Raw genomic sequence first — 23422 nt, 5'->3', positions numbered from 1 at the left:
AGTCTCTGTGCCAGAATTTCACACGTTTCCGAAAAAGATAAGTACGACAAAGAAGCTCCGTCAATTAGCTGTTCCTAAAATTTATTTTCATACACAGTATATAAGTGTCGCCTGTCTGATCCTCACTGTCTAATCTGACGGCTTTGATAAGATCTCTAAGCTGTTTATCCATGAGATGCAGTCGGCTATATGGTGTGGAGATCTCTGATAGATAGTACCAGTTCAGCCGAGCTGCTCGGAGATGAAAGATGTCGGAAGAGCAAAAGAAGTCGACCTTGGAGTCAAGTGAAACATTGCCCTTCCTCCAAAAGGCTTTGGTTAGCTCAGATAGACTAAAGGATTTCCCTGAAAAAGAAAAAGAAATAGGAGAGGATGGAAGTAAGGATACAACTTGTGGTTTCTGGATCTTCAGAGGTTCCTTTATGCAAAGGTAAGATCTCTTTTAATGCACCTCTATCTTTATCGTAAAGAATTACTTTTCTAGATTTGCAACTGAGAAAATGTATGTGATTCTGTACGGTCTGGCTGGTTGTGTGATGACAATGACCTTCGCCTACTTCAATGCGACAATTACGACCTTGGAGAAGCGCTATAAAATACCAACAAAGGTTTCCGGCATTATCTCGGTGGGAAATGATATCAGCACGATGCTAACAGCCGCCCTGTTGGGTTATTATGCGGGAAATGGGCATCGACCCCGCTGGATGGGAATAGGTGAGTTGAGATCTGAGATCCTTCGTTTCAATATCAGTAATATAGTGTCCCATTTAGGTCTGCTGACCATCGTGGCCTTTTGCCTGCTAACGAGCTCCCTGCACTTTATTTATGGAGCTGGCGAGGATGCCCTAAAATTAACCCGTGAATTTGGCCAGGTTAACGAAACTTTGGCCAGGCAGGAGAAGGATAAGAAACTATGCCAGTCAAGTGCATCAGGATGTATTCAGGAGGTGGGCCAGTCGGTGCCACAGGTGTTTCTGTTTGCAGCCCAACTTATTTCGGGAGTGGGACAGGCTCTTTTCTACACTTTGGGAATTGCCTACATGGATGATAATGCCACCAAGTCAAAAACACCTGCCCTGCTGAGTGAGTATTGTATAATAATTAAAGGGAGGTGGTCTGTAATTGGGAAAGGTTAGTTTTCGGCAATTGGTTTCACTATTAAAACTGTTTTTTGTTTCAATTAGTGTTATTTGTTCTTGGTAGAGTAATACTTTTTTTATTTGATAGTAGAATAATAGGTAGAATATTTAATTGTTTTTTTTTTTCATTTCCTGTTTATTTTCCAATGTAAGAATTCACTGTAAGATTAGGACTAATTTTTTTAGGTTGTAAAACACCTGAACAAACATTTGAAACGAAACTAGACGCGTGATACTAAAATAAATATAAGTATTTGATATGGATTAGCTTTGTTTAAAAGCAGTTTAACATTTTATTTATATAACCTTTTAACCCAACGTGTCCCACCCCCACAATAAACAATTTTATATCAAATTTTATCCCTCTTTTAGGCATGTCCATGTTCCTGAGAATGCTTGGTCCAGCTATTGGATATTCTTTGGCAGCTCTTTGCCTGCGTTTGTACATTGAACCCAGCTTGGAACCTCTCATCGGAAGGGAGGACCCTCGCTGGATGGGCGCCTGGTGGCTGGGATGGCTAGTCCTGGCTGCCATGACCTTGATTGCAGCCTTGTTCCTGTTTATGTTTCCCAAGGAGCTGCCCAGTTCCCGAAAGAGGCGACTCGAACTGAAGCATTCAGAGAGAAGACAGTCGCTCCCCATCAAAGAACGATCCTTTAAGGACATGATGAAAACCGTAAGGAGGCTGGGAAAGAACAAGGTGTATATCTTCAACACCATAGCATCCATATTCTACTTCTTCGGCTATATGGCCTATTGGATATTCACTCCAAAGTATATAGAAACCCAATACAGACAATCGGCAGCCATGGCAACTATGGCAACTGGAACTGTAGCCCTGGGATTCTCGGCCGCAGGAGTTCTTATTTCAGGATACGTGATCTCGAAGTACAAACCGAGTGCCCGGGCAATGGCCTCCTGGAATGCCATCGTGGACTTTGTGACGGTGGCCGGAATCCTTTGCTATGTGGCCATCGGATGTGAAGGCAGTGACAGATTGAATTCCCTGACCACTTTGTCCGCGGAGAACAGCTGCAGTGCATCCTGCCACTGCGACTATGTGCACTATGCTCCGGTTTGCAGTCCGGATAACATCACCTTCATCTCGCCCTGTCATGCAGGATGTACGGAAAGGACGAAGGATGAACTGGGAAGGACCATTTACACTAACTGCCAGTGCTTGGGTTCTTCAAGTTTGATCTCAGAAACGGAGGTAATAAAACGGAATACCTTTCAGTATATTTTACTTATACATTTTTTATTTCAGACTCAATTTGCAGTGGATGGAACTTGTCCAGTGGACTGCTTCAATGAGTTCCTTGTTTTCCTGGCCATGATGTGCTTCCTGAAACTCGTGGGTGCTTCTAGTAAATCCACAAATCTGCTAATAGCTCTGCGCTGCATTCCTGAAGAGGACAAAACCTTTGCATTGGGATTGGGTTCAATGGCAGCTTCTCTACTTGGTTTCATTCCCAGTCCCATTTTCTTTGGCTGGTTGATTGACAACTACTGTTTGGTGTGGGGTAAAACCTGCACCAACAAGGGAAACTGTTGGCTCTACGACACGGAATCATTGAGGTAGGATATACTAAATATTATCACATAAAACACTTTTTATTTTTATTCTTTTATTATATTGTTTCTTTTTAATACAGATACGCTTTGAATCTTACGGCCGCCTCCTTTATACTTGTGGGAGGATTTCTAAATATCATAGTTTGGTACCATGCCAAGGATCTCAAGATTTTTGATGAAGAGGAGTCGCCGAAAGGCAGCTCAAAAAATAAGGAAGTTGAATTGAAAACTGTGGATATAAAATCCCAAGAGAAATAACTTTACTTATTTTAAGCCAAATAAACATGCTACGAATGGAGTCTCAACTTTGAGACTTTCTTATTTTATTTCAAAATTGTTTCCTTCCCCTTAACAATCCATTTTTTCCTGCAACATGTCCGCTCCGGAAAGCAGTTGTCGGCGGTGGATCCTCAAAAATTTTGTCCCAGGACCCTGTCGAAAGTGCTATGAATCGACCGAAGGACCATGTATCGACTACAAGGTGACGGCGCCTTTGCCTGGCGAGGTTGAACCTCTGGCCGATGTCATTCAGGCCACCATCGAACCGCAGGCCGATCAGGCCACCATCGAACCGGACGGACCCGTTCGCCAGGAGATCAACATCCGGGCGGAGTGCAGCAAGGGAAGGCCGCTCCTGGAGTCCGACAAGGACAAGCTGCGGTGCTGCACCATGTGCGTGGCCCAGGAGCAGGACATCCGGCCCAATCTCTGCTCGGCCGCCTGCAGACCGCTTCGCACCTATTTGCACTTGGATGAGGTACGAGTTACTTTTTGATATATACTCGTATATTTTTTCTAAACTTTAAATGAATAAAAGATCTAAACTTACTTTAGAGCTTTATTACGTTAGTTTTACAGATTATAAATTATCGTTTTCATTTCTATAAATAATACAATTGCACGAAAATCAAAATAAATATAATTTCTGGTAAATAGTTGGTTTCAGATCCGTTTTTAATTTGGTTGGGTTAGTTACCCATAAAAATAATTTTAAAATATGCAGTTAGCTTTATAATTCATTGCTGTTTTTATTACTGGATATAATTTACAGTGGACCAAGCGTCCCCGGCCGAAACCCACCTACCAGCACTCGGTTATTCTGGACCACGACACCATGGTGGGTCGATGCTATCCGGTGAAATTTCAGCTGAAACGCATGAAGAACAAGTGTCTGGATTGCGGTAGGGATCTCTACTTCCGGTACCCAATAACCAACAACAGTGACCTGCTGCTCATAAAGAACTGCTGCGATGTGGAGGTCTATCCTGCGAATAGGGTGGACAACATGAACAATGTGAGGGTGACCAAGATTTCGGGAGCGAAGAAGTTTGCAAACAGTTTGCTCAAGGAGCGGTCCGAGTGCCGGTTGTTTAGCCTGGCCAGCCAGCCTCCCCCAGAACCTCAAAATCCCATGGTTACCTTCGAAAGCAAGAAGAGTGCAAGAGGCAGCAGGAAGAGTGCAAGAGCCAGCAGGAAGAGTGCAAGGGGCAGTAGGAAAAGTAAGAAATGAAGCTAAATAAATTTTTTTTTAATTCCAAAATAGACAAAAAATTAAACTAAAAATAATTTTAATTATACAAAATCAAGTGTAACAATTAAAAACCGCAAATACAAGTCAAACAAATTCAAAATTCCCAAGAAATATATTTTTAAGATTAGAGAGGAACTTGAGTTGGGAATCATAAGATAAAGTAAACTTGAGTGAAAGTCCACCCAAAACTCTCACTCAAACCTGAGTTTAAGCTCCTTACCAACTCACTCAACCAAAAGTCAAAAAAAGCTCCTTCACAGCTTTTAGTACAAAGTGCAAGCTTACAGCCCACAGTCTAAAAAATCAGTTACTTTGTGTAGTTGTATATCTAGTGTAAATTTAATTCAAATTCAGTCGCATAAGCATACATACATAGCGTAATCCTAGAATATAATTTATGATTCAGCTTACAACGTTAATCGAGAGTCGAGTGAGAATCGAGAAGGAACGGGGTCAGGGGATCGTGGGAATCGGGGGAGTACCTAGATTCATTCGTTATAGTTCAAGACTTCTTGAGTTCGATTGATGTGCTGCGGTTAGCTACGAGATACAGATTACGAATACTTGATGCTGTTAACGCAGCTGCTGCTCAGCCCGGGGTTAATACGAGATTTAAATCTTAGGGTCTAGCCAATGGACCGTTCTCCATTCGCGGTCTTTGATCTACAATTGCTTGATTTGTGGCGCTTTAAATTTAGAATTGTTTCTGCATTTCGTCGGGTCGTTTTGGGCTAGTTTTTGGAAAACTGTTGGAACACTTGGCCACTGAAATGCGTCTGGTTTTTGTTTGTCAGTTGCTAGATTTTATAGTTATAGTTATAGTTAGAGTTATGGTATAGCTATCGCTACGGCTATAGCTACTATCGTTAACGTTCTGCGCAAGGCGTTGTATTGCAGTTACACCGATCATTTTGAGTGAGTTCGAATGTCACAAACTATTATATTTATACTTCAAGTAGTCGACTATGCTCTGTACTCTATACTCTAGTCTATATGCACTTGATTATTAGTTTAATTTAAAAATTAGCTACACGTCGTTGGGCCTACTGCTAGATGGATACATGTAAATATGTGTATAATTTAATTTAAATAAGCGTCTCTATACTGTCGTGTCGTCTTGCGTTGCGTTGCGTTGAGTTGCGTTCGTTCGGCTTGTCAACAGTCAATCGAAGTTGTTATTTGTGCTAAACGGGACAAGCCGCTCCTCTGGTGACCATGGAAGCTTGTCATTTGCCTATGCGTCCACTGGGAAGAAGTCTTTGAGTAGGGTGGTGCGACGCTTCTCAGCGATGTCCATTTGATTCTCGAGATCACCCAGGTCCGTTGTCTCCGCTCGCTCGATCTTCCACGACAGATTCTCGATCTCGGCCTCCAGTTGCGCCTGCAAAGCAAGGACATTTATTGGATAAACGTTCAATAAATATGAAGAATGGTTAGCCATACCTGCTGGTACTCGAAGAGATTCTTCCGCGAACCCGCCTCCATGTAGTAGGCGTACGGATAGGTGTACTGCAGGGTGTACCGGCACTTGGCCAGCAGCGCCGCCGCATTGAACAGATACTGCCAGTCGATCCAGGTGCCGCTGCCGTTCATCACCTTCGAGTTGATGCGCTGGCGCAGCCGGTCGATCGTCTGCTGTTCGAGCTTCAGCGACTTGGAGTGGTTCTCCCAGCGCTCGTAGTAGTGCAGGTACTTTTTGAGCGCCTCGCGCGCCTGCACGTGCACCGACTCGTTGGCAATGTTGGGGTTGTCCTTGTAGCGGGAGCACTCGTAGTACTCGGAGCCGTGCGTCTTCCAATCGCCCAGGCACATCCAGCAGAAATCGTGCTTGCAGTTGAAGCACTGCATGTGGTTGCAGCCGCCATTCTTCTCGATGCAGATGTGACACTTGGGGCAGTCTTTGGTGTGGGCGCTGATGTAGTTGGCCGTTTCGCTGTCGTCGGCGCACTTGGTCAGCCACTTCTTGATCACCTGGCAGTCGGTGGGCGCGTGGTAGTCCATGCCGCACCGGAAGCAGAAGCCCGTGTGGCAAGCCTTGCAGATGGCACGTTTGGCGGAGATCTCCGATGATTGCACAATTATCTGGCAGTTGGGTCCGGGGCAGAAGCGCAGCTCCGGATGTGATTTCACGTAGTCCTTGAACGCGAACTGCTGGTACTTGTCCCGCATCACAGGCCGCGTCACGAGTGTTAGCACCAAGTCCTCCGGCACCCGCACATTGCACTGCTGCGCCATGCAGCCAATTTGCGTGGAGATGCCCTGGAAGATCTGCGTCTCGAAGTAGATGGTCCAGCAGTCCTTGCAGAACGAGTGCCCGCAGGCCAGGCTGTAGAACTTGTCGCCCAGCTGCGAGCTGGCGCACACGGGGCACATCTGGCTGCGATACTGCGGCGCCGTCGACGCCGTCGTCTTGTATCCACTGCTCCCCAGTCGCAGCAGCTGGGCACTGGCCGCCGCTGCACTCGTGGAAGCGGTATCCGCCACCGCGACCGTCGGCGGCTTGATGCGCGCCGTCACCAGCAGCGCGTTCGCGTCCTGGCGGTACTTCTCCACCACGGCCACGTTGTTCCACTGGTGCTCCAGCAGCAGCACCTTGGCCAGCGAGGGCGTGATCTGCAGGATGGTGTTCAGCTTCTCCACGCGCTCGTTCAGCAGCTTCTCGATGTCCTCGACGGTGAGGCAGTCGAACTCGAAGTACTCGGGGTCGGCGCGCTTCGGATCCAGGCGTTCAACATCGCAGTCCTCGCCTGCAAGGATGAAGGAAGAGGTTAAGTAAAAGTGTTTTTTTAGTTTATGGGGTAAGTCTATCCTTCATACATAAAAAATATATCATGTTTAACAAATTTATACATATGTATGTACAAAAAGTGTATGTATTCGAATAAAAAATTCCTTAATTAATAGTTATAAAAGCATTAGGGGTAAATATGTATATAACATGTCATTTGAAGTCATCTGAACAAACGATTAGTCTACCGAACAATAATAATAATACTAATGTGGAAAAATACATCAATTCCAATTTTTAGGGAGAAGTCATAACCTTTTTTTATATTTTAAGTGTTATTCTTTTTAATCATTGCATTGAAACTTTGTAGCTTAACAAATGTCATCATTTTTTTTAGCTAAAATCCCAATTGTGATATTGGATCCACTATGAAGCACAACAAGGGTTGATTGTATTTACTTTGAGTCACTTTTGCAGTTACATACGATTTGGGAACTGATAAACCCTTATTGTACAAAACTGGTTCGAGTTACAGTGGTTTTGATTTGGGGAAGTTTAGCTTTTCCAGACCAACTTTTTACGATTGTTTGTAAGTGTTGACTTTAATTGTTGTACTTATTGAGTCACAAAAAATGTAAAAGAAAACTGAAAATAATATTCGATTGTTGCTAGCAACATTGTATTGCTAAATCACAAAATAAGCCCCTCAGCCGACAAGGCTGCCATACAAATGCTCGCTGTTACGGGTATCTGGTATCTGATTGAAGGTTGTGTTGTGTTACGACTCGCAACTTACGAGGCGTCTTGGCCAGGTCGGAACAATAAGGACAGGTCAAGAAGCGGAGACCGAGTTGACGGAAGAGCGGGCACAAAACAAAATGCAACTGTGTACTCGAGCACGCACCTGAGTTTATGATGGTGTGTGTGTGTGAGTGTTTTGGTGTGCATGTGTGGGTTGTGGAGCTACGAAGAACGTGAGTAAAGTGGCGGGCAATAATGAAGCCAGCCACAAAACACAAACCTCGCAATCAGCCGCAACTCGCAACTACGAATTGTACTCGCTTATACACTGAGAGAAATTAAATATAAATATAAAATCTTTCTATAAAAATCAGGCATTCCCAAACATAAGGCTCAGCATAAAAAAACCAAAATTATTATTGCCGATCTAGTAGTCAGAGTTTAAAAGCTTCAACTTTATAAATACTATTATTACCTCGACCCTTATTGCAAGGCAAAACAATAGATTTAGCTTAAGGTAACCCTTATCGAACCTGTTCACATATTAATAATACTCAGTGGACTACACTTTTTCGCTATGTGTAGCTACGTGCGTGTGTGTTGGTTTCAAGTTCAATTCCATAATTTCAGCTTCATGGTCAGCAAAGAAAGGGCGGGGATTGAGTGGGGGGCGTGGGGACTGTGGCATGGCTATTGGGACCCAAGGCGAATGTCAAGTGCTGAATGCAAATTCTCGGGTCTTATGGGCCTTGCCTCCCAAAAAGGTGAATAACCAACCCATGAGTGTGCTAGCGTGTGTGTGTGTGTGTACTTCCTCACAGACACAGTCGTACCCCTATTTAGACTCAGTTAAATCGATGGCTGATTGTTGTCAGGAGGAAACCCTTTAAATGGAACCCATTCTTACCTGTATTATAGTAGTCGTAGTCATCATCGTACTCCCCGTCGTTGTCCGATTCCAGATCCATTTCGATATCGGAGTCCATTTTGGCGGATTACAATTACGATTGTGATTTTGGGATTGAAATTCGAACTTCTGGCGAGGACAACAGGACTCAGTGTGTGTGTGTCTGACTGGAAGTGTGCGAGTGTGCGGGGTGTTTCTTCTCTCTTTTGCTCTTTTGTAACAGTTGTTGTTGCAAGGGCGCTGGTGGTTGCTGTTGTTGTTTTCCTCGGAAGGTGGATGAAGGACGACGGGCGGGCGATAGTGGATTGTGAACCGATTTTCAGTGCGAGATGCAGTTCCCCCGATTCTCGGGCGGATGAACTTTGCGGGGTGGCGGAAAATCGGCGGGGAGCGGTCCCTTGTTTTATTTTCGTTTATCCCACATGTATACACACACGCACACGAGCGCACACACACTCGCTCGCTCTTACGCACTGCGAACTCACACGGACACGCGAACGCACGCACACACTCGCAGCCGTTGCACTCAACTCAAGGTGTTTCGCCTGCAGTTTATTTTCATCCTCTCGTATTTTTAGACCAAATCCACATACAGACACGGTGCACATGCACTGGCGATGCAAAAAGTGCAGATCACGAACTTTTCTGGCTTTTAAACGGGCACAACTTTTGCAGAGAACATTTTGTTTCTTTGTCTTCTGCTTCTCTGCACTCTAGAGCTGCACAGTTATCGATGGACACTATCGATAGACAGGGCTATCGGTTCCAATAAGAACACTGCTAGGCGAAAGGGTGTTTTGCAGCACTGGTGGCCACTAAGAAAACAACCGATTTGAAGCATATTTGAGCACAGTCTAGGTAATTTATTTTATTAATAGTTTATTCTCATTTAAATTCAAATATAACAGCTGTTTTTCACCAAAGACTTCCCATCGATATACAACATTCAGCGACAGTGTTGCAAAACCTTTGGTTTTCAAAGACAGCTGTTCAGCATCTGGGCGCCTTTTTTTGAATATAAAATATTTTCTAAATCACTTGTTTTCTTGTTGTTTTTGCGTTTCCGTTGGACACTCTTTGCTTTCATCGGCATTTTCATCGTTTTTCTTTTCCGATTTTACATCGGTGTTTAAAAACTCGAGAAACGGTTCCAAGCTTGGCAAATAAGTATCTGGCACACATTTCATCTTTTTCTCATCTCCCTCCTCTTTAATTTTTTCGGCTTGCTCGACAGCTCCGTTGTCTTTACCCACCAATAATGATTGAAATCCACAGATATCGGCAAATAAAATGTCGGATTTAAGCCTGCAAATAAAAGCGTGTTTTTCCATTTATATAGATTTTACAAAAAACTAACTTACGAGTTTCCAATCATGAGCGTTTTCTCCGGCTTAATTTCTCCGGACTCGAGTAACTTTCCCAAAATTCGGGGGTTAGGCTTCCCCAGGAGAGTCGGCTTGCGTTTCACGATCACCTCGATGGCAGCTGCTAGGGCTCCGGCATCCGGGATTCTTCGCTCCCCAAACGGGAGGAATCCATCCGTACAGGTGGCCAGGAACAAGATTTTGGGATTCATAAGGAAATTGCAGGCCACAAGCAGTTGGTGCGAGTCCGTCGTATCGCCTCTGCTCACCAGAACTGCACCCACATCCGGATCGAGTTCCAGCGACTTTAAGAAGTCAAATTTTGGTTGGCCATCCCACCTTTGTGAGTTCACTTCTGAGCAAAAACCTGCTGTTTTCAGCTCTTTAGAAATGCCATCTCCTCCAAGGACGAACACCTTTTTCTTAAAATTCCTTTCGGTCAGATAACTTGATATGGATCCTGCCGAACTCAGCATGTCCTGCTCTTTCAGTTCGAAGCCCATACATTTAGCCTTTTCAATCAAGCCCGAGGTTGTCAAGCTGCAATCGTTGGAGATCATCAAACTGCGTTTTCCCTTGGCCTGAATGGTATTAATGACTTCCGCGGATCCCTCAATCGGGTTGTTCTCCTGCCAAAGAACTCCATCCGTGCTGCAGATGATGGTATCGATTCCGGCCAACCACTCGGCCACCTGGGATTTGGGCAATTTATCCAGATGGCTTAGACTCCGCTTGAACATTACAATTTTGGGCTAACTTAAATTTTGGGAGTTATTTAAAAGTTTTTAGGCCAAGACCGGTGGCATTATTTTCCAAGATAGTAATGTTTATTAAACGAAAAAATAAACCTTTGGGTAAAAATAACGGTTTGATAAAATACTCTCTCTACTTTAATCTAAAAAGTTTCTAGCATTCATTTCATTTAGGCACAGAGTTATGCCTGGCAAAAAAGTGATTTAATGTATTACCACACAAAAATGTTTTTTGTGAAATCAAAAAAAAAAAAAAACACAAACAAGTTGTTTTGGCAATAGGACCCTTAAAATACAATTCTTTTTTAAACAAAAACAAAACTCTACACCTTCACTAGACAAGGTCCAAAAATGTGCCAAAAATAATGCCAAATAATGAAAATGCAAAAATGTTGTATGATAAGTAGCAACACGTTCACGTTCCCCCAAGATTATAATAATAACCGTAGGGATGATGGCTACTTTTACGACTATAAACGTGACTAAACCGATTTATGTAGATATCTGGGATGCTTCTTTGCACAGGTGACTTCTGCTTTTTCGTGGGGATCATGAGACAGACAAGTGAGCAGAAAATTTTTTGAGTGTCCGGGAGAGCAACAGTCAAATGTTCTTTCGACATCATTTTCGGATAAGACCAAGACTCGGAGGTTTAATACAGGCCTCCTTCCCCTCTCACCCACTCTCCGCGCCGTGTTAGATATAGGTGCTTTTTCGAGAGATATACCACTCCAAGTGAGATATGTCCAGAGGTTCCAAAATTAGGCCTTCGTTATTCACCGACTATATAAGCTCCCCGTCCAGACGGATTCGGTGTAGTTAGTGAGATTTCACCAGCAGCAAGACAATCAAAGATGGGCTCCTCCCAGAGGCAGTTTCTCCTCCCGATCCTGGGACTTCTGGTCCTGTTCGGAACGGCACTCAGTGGAGTTCGGGAGGTGCACGATGCCCTCGAGTTGACGGGCCGGAAGGTCATCCAGCCGAGGTTCTCCACGAGCGTGGCCACCGACAAGTACACTCCGCCCGAGGAGATGGACCCCCAGTACTGGTACAACATCGCCGACGAGGAGATCACCAAGAGGCTGCAGCTACCGCAGCCAAACGCCAAAAAGGCCAAGAACATCATCATGTTCCTGGGCGACGGCATGCCACTGGCCACCGTGGCAGCTGCCCGAATCCTTAAAGGACAGCGCCAAGGAAACACCGGCGAGGAGTCCTCCCTTAGCTTCGAGCGCTTCCCCTACACCGGATTGAGCAGGGTGAGTGTTTGCTATAAAAATGTAATAAGTAATATGAGATACAGGAATAGATTGGAAGATTGTTGCCATTTTTTTTAAAAGGATTTGGTAACAAGTCAGTAATACTACAAAAGTACAGAAAAGTTGTTGTTAAATGAAAATATTTTCTACAAAAAACCTCTATTACTTATACTACTTACTGCAATTTCTTTTTAGTTAGATAGTACTTATTTGATAACATTTATTTAATATTGAAATCAGGTTTTAATATTTATTTTCTTTTTCTTTGAAGACCTATTGTTCCAATGCTCAGGTGCCCGATTCTGCCTGCACAGCCACCGCCTATTTGTGCGGAGTGAAAACCAACATCGTTAACATTGGAGTAAGTGCTGCTGTGGATTATAACAACTGTACCGCCAGCCAAGATCCAGCTAACCGCCTAACATCCATCGCTGAGTGGGCTCAGAATGCCGGCAAATCCACCGGCATTGTAACCACCACCACTTTGACCCACGCGAGTCCTTCGGGAGCCTATGCCAAAACAGCCAATCGAATGTGGGAATGCGACACTGATGTCACTAGTTATGGAGTTGATTCCAGCGAGTGCATTGATATGGCCACCCAACTGGTGACCCAAACACCCGGAAAGAACTTTGAGATCATGTTCGGCGGCGGAATGGGCAAGTTCCTGCCCAACTCCATCGTGGATAGTCACGGAAATGCTGGAGAGCGTTCTGATGGAGTGAATCTCCTGTCTAAATGGCAAGCACTTCACGAAGGAGGTGTCTTGGTCACCAATCGAAAGCAGCTGCTCAGCGTGAATGTTTCCGCTGTTTCTAGCATCGTGGGTCTTTTCCAATCTCAATTAATGGACTTCCACGAAGAAGCGGATGAAACCTTCCAGCCAACCCTTTCCGAACTCACAGAGGTTGCCATCAAAAAGCTGAGCCAAAACGAGAATGGATACTTTGTGTTTATCGAAGGTGGGTTGCTTTTCCATCATGAATTTATACCATTAAAATTCTTTATTTACTCAAACATCATTGCTCATGTACTAAAATTGAACTCATTTGTTATATAATTTATTTTTAGGAGGTCTTATTGACTATGGTAATCACTACACTAAGGCCGGTTATGCTCTAGATGAAGCTCTTGAGTTCGAGAAGGCCATTCAATTAGCTAGGGACATCACCGACATCGAGGATACTCTGATTGTGGTGACTGCCGATCATGGACACGCCGTTAGTATCGCTGGATATCCTGGCAGGGGAACTCCCATCCTGGGCATCAATCAGCACGACACCGATTTGAATGGAGTCAAGTACGCTGTGCTCAATTATGCAGCGGGACCCAATCAGTATCTGGATGAAACTGGCCAGCGAATTCCCTTAGATGACATCCTCGGCGCTGATGATGCCATCACTCCCAGCTACATCTACAAGGACCAAGGAGTGCACTCCGGCGAGGATGTGGGCATCTTCGCTTCCGGTCCTCAAAGTCACCTTTTCACCGGAGTGATGCAACAGAGCACCATTCCCCACTTGATGGCTTATGCCTCGTGCATTGGAAGCGGACAGAAGGTGTGCGACGACTAAGTGTCGAGGATTTGGAAACCAAAGAAAATAAGGAACTCAAGAAGATTACGATATGTTTGCGACAAAAACTATTAAGCAACAGAAATCTTTTGGTTAATTTAAAAACTTTACTTCTTGCAAAGATCAATACAAAACAATACAAACATGTTGTTAAAATATAATTCGTTATTTGCTTTTTCTACTTAAACATAAAAAAGCTCTCCCACAAAAAATATCACCTTCACAAGACGATGTCCAAAATAGTGCCAAAAAGTGCGATTATGAAAATGCAAAAATGTTGGGTGATAAGTAGCACACGTTCGCGCTCCCCCAAAATTATAAACATAAGGATGATGGCAACTTTTACGACTATAAACGTGCCTGAACCGATTAAGTTATCTATGATGATTTTTTGCACAGGTGATTTCAGCATTTCGGGGATCATGAGACAGACAAGTGGGCAGCAGCATGTTTGAGTTTTCGGCGGAGCGAAAGTACAATATTCTTTAAGAGCCCAAAGACAAAAATTTCGGATAAGACCAAGACTGGGAGGTATTATACCGACCTCCTTCCCCTCTCTTCTTACCATTCGCCATGCTAGATATAACTGCTTTTTCATGAGATACGACATACCATTCCAGGCGAGATATGTCCAAAGGTCCATAAAGGGGGTATAAACCTAAAATTAGGCAGTCTTTACCTACCGGCTATATAAGCTTACCGTCCAGACAGACTCGGTGTAGTTAGTGAGATTTCACCAGCAGAAAAGCAATCAAAGATGGGCTCCTCCCAGAGGCAGTTTCTCCTTCCGATCCTGGGGCTTTTCGTTCTGTTCGGAACAGCACTCAGTGGAGTTCAGGAGGTGCACGATGCACTTGAGTTGACGGGCCGGAAGCTCATCCAGTCGAGGTTCTCCACAAGCGTGGCCTCCGACAAGTACACTCCGCCGGAGGAGATGGACCCCCAGTACTGGTACGACATCGCCGACGAGGAGATCACCAAGAGGCTGCAGCTACCGCAGCCAAACGCCAAAAAGGCCAAAAACATCATCTTGTTCCTGGGCGACGGTATGCCACTGGCCACCGTGGCAGCTGCCCGAATCCTTAAAGGTCAGCGCCAAGGAAACACCGGCGAGGAGTCCTCCCTGAGCTTCGAGCGGTTTCCTTACACCGGATTGAGCAGGGTGAGTGATTGTTTAAAAAATTAATGGGGTACCTGAAATGAAATGAAAAAAATTAATGACGTTTTGTAATCCAAATTTAGTCAATAATTACTACAGTTGAAATTTGTAACATATGTTTAATATAAACAAATATTATTTTAACATTTCAAGAAAAAAAAATAACTTCCTTCAATTTAGAAACTCGTACTGCTTTCTTTTTGCATTGGATAGAACTTTTTTGGCAATATTCTTTTAATAATGTAATAAGGTTGAAAAAGAAAACCAATTCTTATAATTTGATAAATTTTTTTTCTCTTTTTTGCAGACCTACTGTTCAAATGCCCAAGTTCCTGATTCCGCCTGCACAGCCACCGCCTATTTGTGCGGAGTGAAAACCAACATCGTTAACATTGGAGTAAGTGCTGCAGTGGACTTTAACAACTGTACCGCCAGCCAAGATCCAGCTAACCGCCTAACCTCCATCGCCGAGTGGGCTCAGAATGCCGGCAAATCCACTGGCATTGTGACCACCACCACTTTGACCCACGCGAGTCCTTCGGGAGCCTATGCCAAAACAGCCAATCGAATGTGGGAATGCGACACTGATGTCACAAGCAATGGAGTAGATGCCAGTACTTGTATTGATATGGCCACCCAACTGGTGACCCAAACCCCCGGAAAGAACTTTGAGATCATGTTCGGCGGCGGAATGGGCAAGTTCCTGCCCAACTCCATCGTGGATAGTCACGGAAATGCTGGAGAGCGTTCTGATGGAGTGAACCTCCTGTCTAAATGGCAAGCACTTCACGAAGGAGGTGTCTTGGTCACCAATCGAAAGCAGCTGCTCAGCGTGAATGTTTCCGCTGTTTCTAGCATAGTGGGTCTTTTCCAGTCTAAGTTGATGGACTTCCACGAGGAGGCGGATGAATCCTACCAGCCAACCCTCTCTGAACTCACAGAGGTTGCCATCAAAAAGCTGAGCCAGAACGAGAATGGATACTTTGTGTTTATCGAAGGTGGGTTGTCTTTCCATCAGCACATTACATAATGCAATGATTTTGAATAACCTAACTCTTTATTTGTATAATCTTTTTTCAGGCGGTCTTATTGACTATGGCAACCACCAAACCAAGGCTGGATATGCTCTAGATGAAGCCCTGGAGTTCGAGAAGGCAATCCAATTGGCTAGAAACATCACCGACATCGAGGACACTCTGATTGTGGTGACTGCCGATCACGGACACGCCGTTAGTATCGCAGGATATCCTGGCAGGGGAACTCCCATCCTGGGCATCAATCAGCACGACACCGATTTGAATGGAGTCAAGTACGCTGTGCTCAATTATGCAGCGGGACCCAATCAGTATCTCGATGAAACTGGTCAGCGAATTCCCCTGGATGATATTCTTGGTGCCGATGATGCCATCTCTCCCAGCTACATCTCCAAGAGTGAAGGAGTGCACTCTGGCGAGGATGTGGGCATCTTTGCCTCCGGTCCTCAAAGTCACCTTTTCACTGGAGTCATGCAACAGAGCACCATTCCCCACTTGATGGCTTATGCCTCGTGCATTGGAAGCGGACAGAAGGTTTGCGATAACTAACTATCGAAAACCAAACAAATTAAGAGACTCAGGAAAATTGCAGGTTAATCTTACCATGTAAGATCGCCAGATATAAAATTTGTTTCAACATTACAAAATACTTTTGTTTAATTTAAGAACTCTACTTTTTGCAAACTTGACAATTGATTAATAAATAAAAACGAGTTTACATAAATTTGAAAACTAACTCGAATTTTAATTCCTAAAAAAATTCCAAAAAGATTCTGCAACTAGGCCAACGATAAGGTCATATAATAACCCAACAAGATCCAACTCCAGTTTTTTTTTCGCCTTTAATAGTAAGATTATGTCACCTTACAGAATTATGATCAAGGTAACTGGCTTTCATATAAAACTTAGGGGTACATTTTTGGAGTGCCGTGGGCAACGTGCTATATAAGTTGTAGACAAAAGTCTGGAATATAAAAATATATACCCTTACCAAACTCCAGACATTTATAAGTGCCGTGCCCACTTTTTTAAGCCAAAAAGAACCGTTTCGCTGTTCTGAGTCCAATCTTTTGATCTGGTAGCCAGGTGTATTGGCGTAAACCCCCATAATCATAAACGTTTATGACTAAAAGACTTGGTAAACATCGAACCATAAAAGTTGACTTTTTGGGAGACGACTAAGCTAAAGTGATTATGACACGTACGTATGCCAATTAAGATAAAACCAGCCCAAAAAAAATCCTAAACGGGCGCTTGTATAAGAATGGGATCAGCTTTCGTCAAAAGAAAACCATTTTCCCAAATTAGCTGATGAAATTTGTTCTATTTGCAAACACAAATAAAAAGCATGTACTATATATAACTTTAAAAAAAAGTGTACATTTTTATTGAGACACCAATTCAAACAGGGAAGAAGCTGATAATACCATGATTTATTCTCCGCAAAAGCAACTAAAAAATTGCACCTTTAAATGTAAATATTTATCCTACCCACGAGATGCAGTCCAAACTGAGTCCAATTTAAAACGATGCAAAATTTTTACTGATAAGCCAGTCACACGTTCTTTGGAGATTAGAATCATGAGATCTTTACGACGGCAAACGTGACTTAAAAATTTCATTTGGCTGATAGAAATGTTTACACAGGTGATCTCAGCACTTTAAGGATCATCAGCTCATCAGGCGCGAAATGCCAAGGTGAAGGTCAAATATTTTCACGTTTCAAGGCAAATATTTTGTATTAGCTTTTCACTGGCATGCAGATACTTTTCCACTATCTGTAAAATAGTGTAAGTTTCTGTAATTCTTCCTTAAGATACGGCACACCGACAAAGATAAGAGTAAAGGGTCAATAAAGGGGGAATAAACTTAAATTTAGATATTCCTTGTGTGTAGTGCAATAATCTAGTGCATACGATTTCCCGGAGGCTTTATAAGACCTCGAACTTGCACTCATTAGATGTAGTTAGTAAGAGTTCACTAAGTGTAAAACAATTGCAAGATGCGCTTCTCCAAAATGCAATTACTCCTCCCGATTCTGGAGCTTCTGGCTTTATTTGGAACCGCCTTAAGTGGAGTAAAGGAAGTGCACAATGTGTTTGAACTAAATGGTCAGCAATCTGGCAAACAAACTGGTCCAAAGCTCTCCAGAGACGTGACCTTTCCCACGGAAATCGCTCTCGATAAATACACTCCACCTGAGGAAATGGACCCCGAATTCTGGTACAAGATCGCCGATGAGGAAATTGCCAAGCGTTTGGAACTCCCCCAGCCGAATTCGAATAAAGCCAAAAATGTGATTATGTTCCTGGGAGATGGAATGCCACTTGCAACGGTTACAGCTGCTCGTATCCTGAAAGGACAACGCCAAAATAAAACTGGAGAAGAATCTTCCCTTAGTTTTGAAAAATTCCCCTATTCGGGATTGAGTAGAGTAAGTATGTATTTGGTAAAACCAATTTTGAAGGAGGGAAATATAATTTAAATTTAAAATATAAAAAAGTTAAAAAGTTAAAAAGTTATATAAAAAGTTAAAATATAAAACACAAAATATACAAATTTTATAAACACAAGTTTTTTAAAAGTGAGCCACCTTTAAATTTTGTTTATTTAGCAAATCTTAATGGATATGTACTTGGATTAATCTAAAGATTATATATTATTGTGGGCTTAACCATTGTTGACTAGATTAGGTTGACAAGTGCCTGTGCATTTCGTTAATATAGGCTTCCAGTTGATGTTAAAAATATAACTAAAAGGTTCTGATGGCTTTTAAAAAATTGTCTAATATTTCTCTGATTTTAATTTTTCTACAAAATTGGATGCCAGTATCCGACTGACCAGATTGAGGCAGTTTTCGAATACAGTGAAGGCATAAAAAGATAATTATCTTTATTTCAATTGTGGACGCAAATGATGCTTTTTTATCTTTACAGACGTACTGTGCCAACGCCCAGGTGCCCGATTCCGCCTGCACCGCCACCGCTTATTTGTGCGGTGCGAAAACCAACATCATCAATATCGGAGTTAGTGCGGCAGTAAACTTCAACAACTGCACCGCCAGTCAGGATCCAGCCAACAGACTTACCTCCATCGCGGAATGGTCACAGAATGCAGGAAAGTCGACGGGTTTCGTGACCACCACCACATTGACCCACGCGAGTCCATCGGGAGCCTATGCCAAGGTGGCCAATCGGATGTGGCAGAGTGACACGGATGTCACCAGTTACGGTGTGGATGCCAGCAAGTGCATTGACATGGCCACCCAACTGGTGACCCAAATTCCCGGTAAGAACTTCGATGTGATGTTCGGCGGGGGAATGGGCAAGTTTCTGCCCAAAACCATAAAGGATAGTCACGGAAAAGCTGGGGAACGATCTGATGGAGTGAATCTCCTGTCCAAATGGCAATCCCTTCACGATAAAGGAGTCCTGGTCACCAATCGCAAGCAGTTGCTCGGCTTGGATGTTTCGGCTGCCTCCAAAATAATTGGGACTTTTCAGTCGGGCCTAATGGACATGCACATGGATGCAGATCCCAGTTACCAACCAACTCTATCTGAACTTACTGAAGTGGCCATCAAGAAGCTGAGTCAGAACGAAAATGGATACTTCGTGTTTATTGAAGGTGGGTGGTCCTACAAGCAGGATATTAGTCCACTTAACAGTCATTACTTTTTATGACATATTTTTAGGTGGTCTGATTGACTATGGTAATCATTACACCCAAGCTGGCTATGCCTTAGATGAAGCCCTGGAATTCGAGAAGGCGATTCAGTTGGCTAGAGAAATCACCAACATCGATGACACTCTGATTGTGGTGACTGCCGATCACGGACACGCAGTCAGCATTGCAGGATATCCTGGCAGAGGAACTCCCATCCTGGGCATCAATCCGCACGACACAGATATCAATGGAGTTAGGTACTCAGTGTTGAACTACGCAGCAGGACCCAATCAGTATCTGGATGAAACTGGACAGAGGATTCCCTTGGACGGCATTCTTGGCCCAGATAATGCCATTTCCCCCAGTTATATTCCCAAGGAAATAGGAGTGCATTCTGGGGAGGATGTGGGCATTTGGGCTTCTGGTCCGCAGAGCCATCTTTTCACTGGAGTTATGCAACAGAGCACCATTCCCCATTTAATGGCGTATGCCTCTTGCGTTGGCGACCGAAAGCAGCTATGCAATAATTAACTGGGAAAAAGCTGACTTGTTAGAAAATAAAGTAAATTGTTGTCTTAAATATATTTGTCATTATACTTTTAATATTAAGTTGGCTGTTTAACACTATCAAAACTGTCAATGAAAATTCGAATTTTGCATTCTTCTAACTAGCAATTGTACAATTCCTTTAATTTAAAATGATGTATGAATGGTGTATAATAACTTTTATTAAATAAAAAGTTATATCTAGCCAATAGACCCCAACCTAAGTTTCTTCTTCTATTCAGGAGTTATCGCCCGTAAAAAGTGAAATATTCGCTTAATCTTTTAATGATCACGCTTATTATATTAAGGCCACGGGTCACTTTTCGTGGTCCAAATTTTGAGTGCCGTGCCCACTTTTAAAAGCCGAAGTGTGTTCGTTTATCGCCGTCTCCCCATTGGTCCGGGTTTTCTGGCCTGGTAGCCAGGTCTATTTACTCAAAGACCCCCATAACCGTAAAATCTAATGAGGAAAAGACTGTGCAAATGTTAAATCACAAACTCAGTTTTTTGGAGATGTCTGGGCAAGTGGGATTATGCCAAGGAGATATGACAATTTAGATATCAAAGGTCTAGGATTTATAAATAGCAGCGCGTGAAGTTCTTACATTAGTTTAATAGCTGGTTCCAAGGGTAATACATCTGGCCCAAAATGAAGAGCTACTTAGGCTACGCCATCCTGTTGCTGGGAGCCTTGGCTTCCACCGCTTCAGCTGCTTCTATAGATAGTGAGTGATAAAATGGCGAAATATATTGCGATTACTAAATGAACCACCCGTTTTAGTACCCGAGATCCACAACCAGAATCAGTTGGTGGGAAACTCTGCTGCCACAGGTAAAACCCGTGATGCGAACCTTATCGATCCCAATGCCTTGGGTAAAGGAAAATCCGGACCCGAGGAGGAGAAGAACGCCCAGTTCTGGTACGATCTGGCCCACGAGGAGATCGCCAAGCGGTTGGAACTGCCACAGTTGGACAAGAGGAAGGCCAAGAATGTGATCCTCTTCCTGGGTGACGGCATGTCCTTGTCCACGGTGGCAGCTGCCCGCATCCACAAGGGGCAGAAGAAGGGGAATACCGGCGAGGAGGACTCCTTGAGCTTCGAGAAGTTCCCATACACTGGTTTGAGTAGGGTGAGTATTAACACAACAATTTTAAAGAACAACAAACTTATTTTACTTCCTTGAAAATATCTATTAAATTAATATCTCAATTTCTACACAATGTTTTATGAACCTAAAGTTAAATAAAAATAGCTTTCATTCTCTAGAACTTTCAATGTGACAAGAATCGTTTATAGGATTTCCTAACACTTTAGGACTTTATCTAGTTAATTATCGTATTAACTTCGTTTCTGATTTTCTTTTAGACCTACTGCTCGAATGCCCAAGTGCCGGACTCCGCCTGCACGGCCACCGCGTATTTGTGTGGAGTGAAGACGAACATTGTGGCTCTGGGAATCACGGCAGCGGTGACCTTCAATAACTGCAGTGGCAGCGAGGATCCGGCCAACCGACTGACCTCCATTGCCGAGTGGGCCCAGAATGCAGGTAAAGCGACCGGATTCGTGACCACCACTACTTTGACCCACGCCAGTCCATCGGGAGCCTATGCCAAAACCACCAATCGATTCTTCGAGAGCGACACGGATATCCTGACCTACGGCGAAGGTCAGAATGATCCTGCCACCTGCACGGATATCGCCACCCAGTTGATCACCCAGGTTCCCGGCAAGAACTTCGATGTGATGTTGGGCGGTGGAATTGGCAAGTTCCTGCCGAATACAATTACGGATCCCTTTAACAAGAAAGGAGAGCGATCGGATGGAGTGAATCTCCTGTCCCGCTGGCAGGGTCTTCATCCCGGTGGAGTCCTCACCTACAATCGCAATCAGCTGCTGAGTGTGAATGCCTCGAAGATCACCAATCTGATTGGCACTTTCCGTTCCGGAGTGATGAGCTTCAACAGGGTGGCCGACCCCAAGGAGGAACCCACTTTGGCTGAAATGACTCGCAAAGCCATCGAAGTGGTTCAAAAGAACAAGAACGGATACTTCCTGTTTGTCGAAGGAGGTCTAATTGACTACGGAAATCACTTCAACTCACCAACTAATTCGCTGGAGGAAACCCTTCAATTTGAGCAGGCAGTGCAGGAGGCTCTGGACATCACAGATCCCGAGGAGACCCTCATTGTGGTCACCTCCGATCACGCTCATCCGCTGACCATCGCTGGTTATCCCGGCAGGGGAAACCCCATCCTGGGACTCAACCAGAACGACGTGGATTTGAATGGCATCAAGTACGCCACCTTGAACTATGCCGTTGGTACCGAGCAGTACCTCGATGAACATGGCCAGCGCATCGATCTCACCGGTAAAATTGAAGAAGAAGGTAAGAAGCTAAGAAGCCACAGAGATGTTACTAAATCTTTATCTAAAATGTAGTACCATAGTTTAGGTTTTTATAAAGAAAGGTATTGCAATGGGCAAAGATTGTAACTTTTTGGTAGAATGTTTTATTTTTATCAGAATGCATAACTTGATGATATAATACCTCTACTTATTCTTTTTAGACTTCATCCACCCCAGCTACATCCCCGGCTTGATTGGAGTGCACGCTGGCGATGATGTGGGCATCTTCGCCCACGGCCCCCAGAGCCACCTCTTCAGCGGAATGATGCAGCAGAGCACCATTCCCCATCTGATGGCCTATGCCTCCTGCATTGGAAGTGGGCCCACAATCTGCGACGAAGATGAAGACTAGAAAGGCAAAGAACCGATAATATAGAGTATTTGAAAAGCACCCGCCTCCTTCGACTTTGATTCTTGGGGGCACTGTCGAGTAATTAATAATCAAATTGGCCGACTCCCGTAATTTATTGCAAGTGTCTGCCGAATTGACTTCAATTTAAAACGCATCAGCACGGTCGCAGATGCAGATGTAGATATTTGTTGAGCGATCACATCGATTTGTTGCCAGTCGATGGCTGTCATGTGGCGGAATATAAATTTGAATTCGCTGAATGTCAGGTTCAAGCACTTCATTGCCGGCAGTTGGGGATATAGTCAGTCGGCCGTATATATATAGACTCCCACACGCATCTGGAGCAGCTCCTTCACTCGCGACTTTGACTTGCAATTGTTTGCTTGTTTATGGCTGCTCGTTCAACAGAATTTATTTAAATGCGCTTGACACGAAGTGAGCCGCAGCAAAAGTGAAGGCGCAGCTCCAGACAATTAAGCTTAATGCCCGCTTTTATGCTTACGCAATTAAGGATAGCCGTTCCAAGGCAGTGTCCTTGATCATCAACTTCAATAACTCAATAACTGTGGGGGGCATCAAAAAATATTGAGTCATTTTTGCAGTTTTAATTGCATTCAAAATTAATGTCTTTCTTGCTGTACAAAAGTTTATTTATTGAGACTCACAAAACAAATGGTACTTGGTAT

General features: G+C 43.8%; 8 protein-coding genes across 9 annotated transcripts; 6 read left to right on the top strand and 2 right to left on the bottom strand.

Annotated features, from left to right (window-relative positions):
- Positions 1-210: 210 nt before the first annotated feature.
- Positions 211-3041, top strand: LOC108096800 (solute carrier organic anion transporter family member 74D). Of its 2 annotated transcripts, XM_017198683.2 has the most exons (6): positions 212-430; positions 485-714; positions 772-1083; positions 1512-2353; positions 2408-2718; positions 2796-3041. In XM_017198683.2, the coding sequence occupies exons 1-6, from the start codon at positions 249-251 to the stop codon at positions 2971-2973; spliced, it is 2055 nt and encodes a 684-aa protein (XP_017054172.1). In that variant the 5' UTR covers positions 212-248; the 3' UTR covers positions 2974-3041. The 2 variants fall into 2 exon arrangements, with proteins under 2 accessions (XP_043064115.1, XP_017054172.1); XM_043208180.1 differs by having other exon boundaries at positions 211-430; positions 1512-2718.
- Positions 2999-4463, top strand: LOC108096802. Its single transcript, XM_017198686.2, has 2 exons — positions 2999-3472; positions 3767-4463. The coding sequence occupies exons 1-2, from the start codon at positions 3089-3091 to the stop codon at positions 4223-4225; spliced, it is 843 nt and encodes a 280-aa protein (XP_017054175.1). The 5' UTR covers positions 2999-3088; the 3' UTR covers positions 4226-4463.
- A 961-nt stretch (positions 4464-5424) lies between these two features.
- LOC108096801 (potential E3 ubiquitin-protein ligase ariadne-2) lies at positions 5425-9349 on the bottom strand. The gene is made up of 3 exons (XM_017198684.2): positions 8623-9349; positions 5690-6993; positions 5425-5627 (listed from the first exon to the last, which is right to left on the bottom strand). Exons 1-3 carry the CDS (start codon positions 8699-8701, stop codon positions 5481-5483), a joined length of 1530 nt encoding a protein of 509 aa, XP_017054173.1. The 5' UTR covers positions 8702-9349; the 3' UTR covers positions 5425-5480.
- A 111-nt stretch (positions 9350-9460) lies between these two features.
- Positions 9461-10826, bottom strand: LOC108096545 (chronophin). Its single transcript, XM_017198232.2, has 2 exons — positions 9984-10826; positions 9461-9927 (listed from the first exon to the last, which is right to left on the bottom strand). The coding sequence occupies exons 1-2, from the start codon at positions 10724-10726 to the stop codon at positions 9657-9659; spliced, it is 1014 nt and encodes a 337-aa protein (XP_017053721.1). The 5' UTR covers positions 10727-10826; the 3' UTR covers positions 9461-9656.
- Positions 10827-11573: 747 nt separating this feature from the next.
- On the top strand, positions 11574-13571 carry LOC108096974 (membrane-bound alkaline phosphatase-like). The gene is made up of 3 exons (XM_017198952.1): positions 11574-11997; positions 12269-12959; positions 13069-13571. The coding sequence occupies exons 1-3, from the start codon at positions 11593-11595 to the stop codon at positions 13569-13571; spliced, it is 1599 nt and encodes a 532-aa protein (XP_017054441.1). The 5' UTR covers positions 11574-11592.
- A 649-nt stretch (positions 13572-14220) lies between these two features.
- Positions 14221-16430, top strand: LOC108096973 (membrane-bound alkaline phosphatase-like). Its single transcript, XM_017198951.2, has 3 exons — positions 14221-14733; positions 15038-15728; positions 15811-16430. The coding sequence occupies exons 1-3, from the start codon at positions 14329-14331 to the stop codon at positions 16311-16313; spliced, it is 1599 nt and encodes a 532-aa protein (XP_017054440.1). The 5' UTR covers positions 14221-14328; the 3' UTR covers positions 16314-16430.
- A 1310-nt stretch (positions 16431-17740) lies between these two features.
- On the top strand, positions 17741-20187 carry LOC108096957 (membrane-bound alkaline phosphatase). Its single transcript, XM_017198925.1, has 3 exons — positions 17741-18198; positions 18701-19391; positions 19459-20187. The coding sequence occupies exons 1-3, from the start codon at positions 17767-17769 to the stop codon at positions 19959-19961; spliced, it is 1626 nt and encodes a 541-aa protein (XP_017054414.1). The 5' UTR covers positions 17741-17766; the 3' UTR covers positions 19962-20187.
- Positions 20188-20611: 424 nt separating this feature from the next.
- On the top strand, positions 20612-22736 carry LOC108096577 (membrane-bound alkaline phosphatase). The gene is made up of 4 exons (XM_017198274.1): positions 20612-20701; positions 20758-21107; positions 21344-22364; positions 22546-22736. The coding sequence occupies exons 1-4, from the start codon at positions 20626-20628 to the stop codon at positions 22734-22736; spliced, it is 1638 nt and encodes a 545-aa protein (XP_017053763.1). The 5' UTR covers positions 20612-20625.
- The last annotated feature ends 686 nt before the right edge of the window (positions 22737-23422 follow it).

This window comes from Drosophila ficusphila, unplaced genomic scaffold (assembly GCF_018152265.1).
Source record: "Drosophila ficusphila isolate 14025-0441.05 unplaced genomic scaffold, ASM1815226v1 contig_414, whole genome shotgun sequence".
In the NCBI taxonomy this organism is placed as follows: Eukaryota; Metazoa; Arthropoda; class Insecta; order Diptera; family Drosophilidae; genus Drosophila; species Drosophila ficusphila.
The sequence above is the reverse complement of the archived record's forward strand: the minus strand, read 5'-3'. Positions and strand labels throughout refer to the sequence as shown.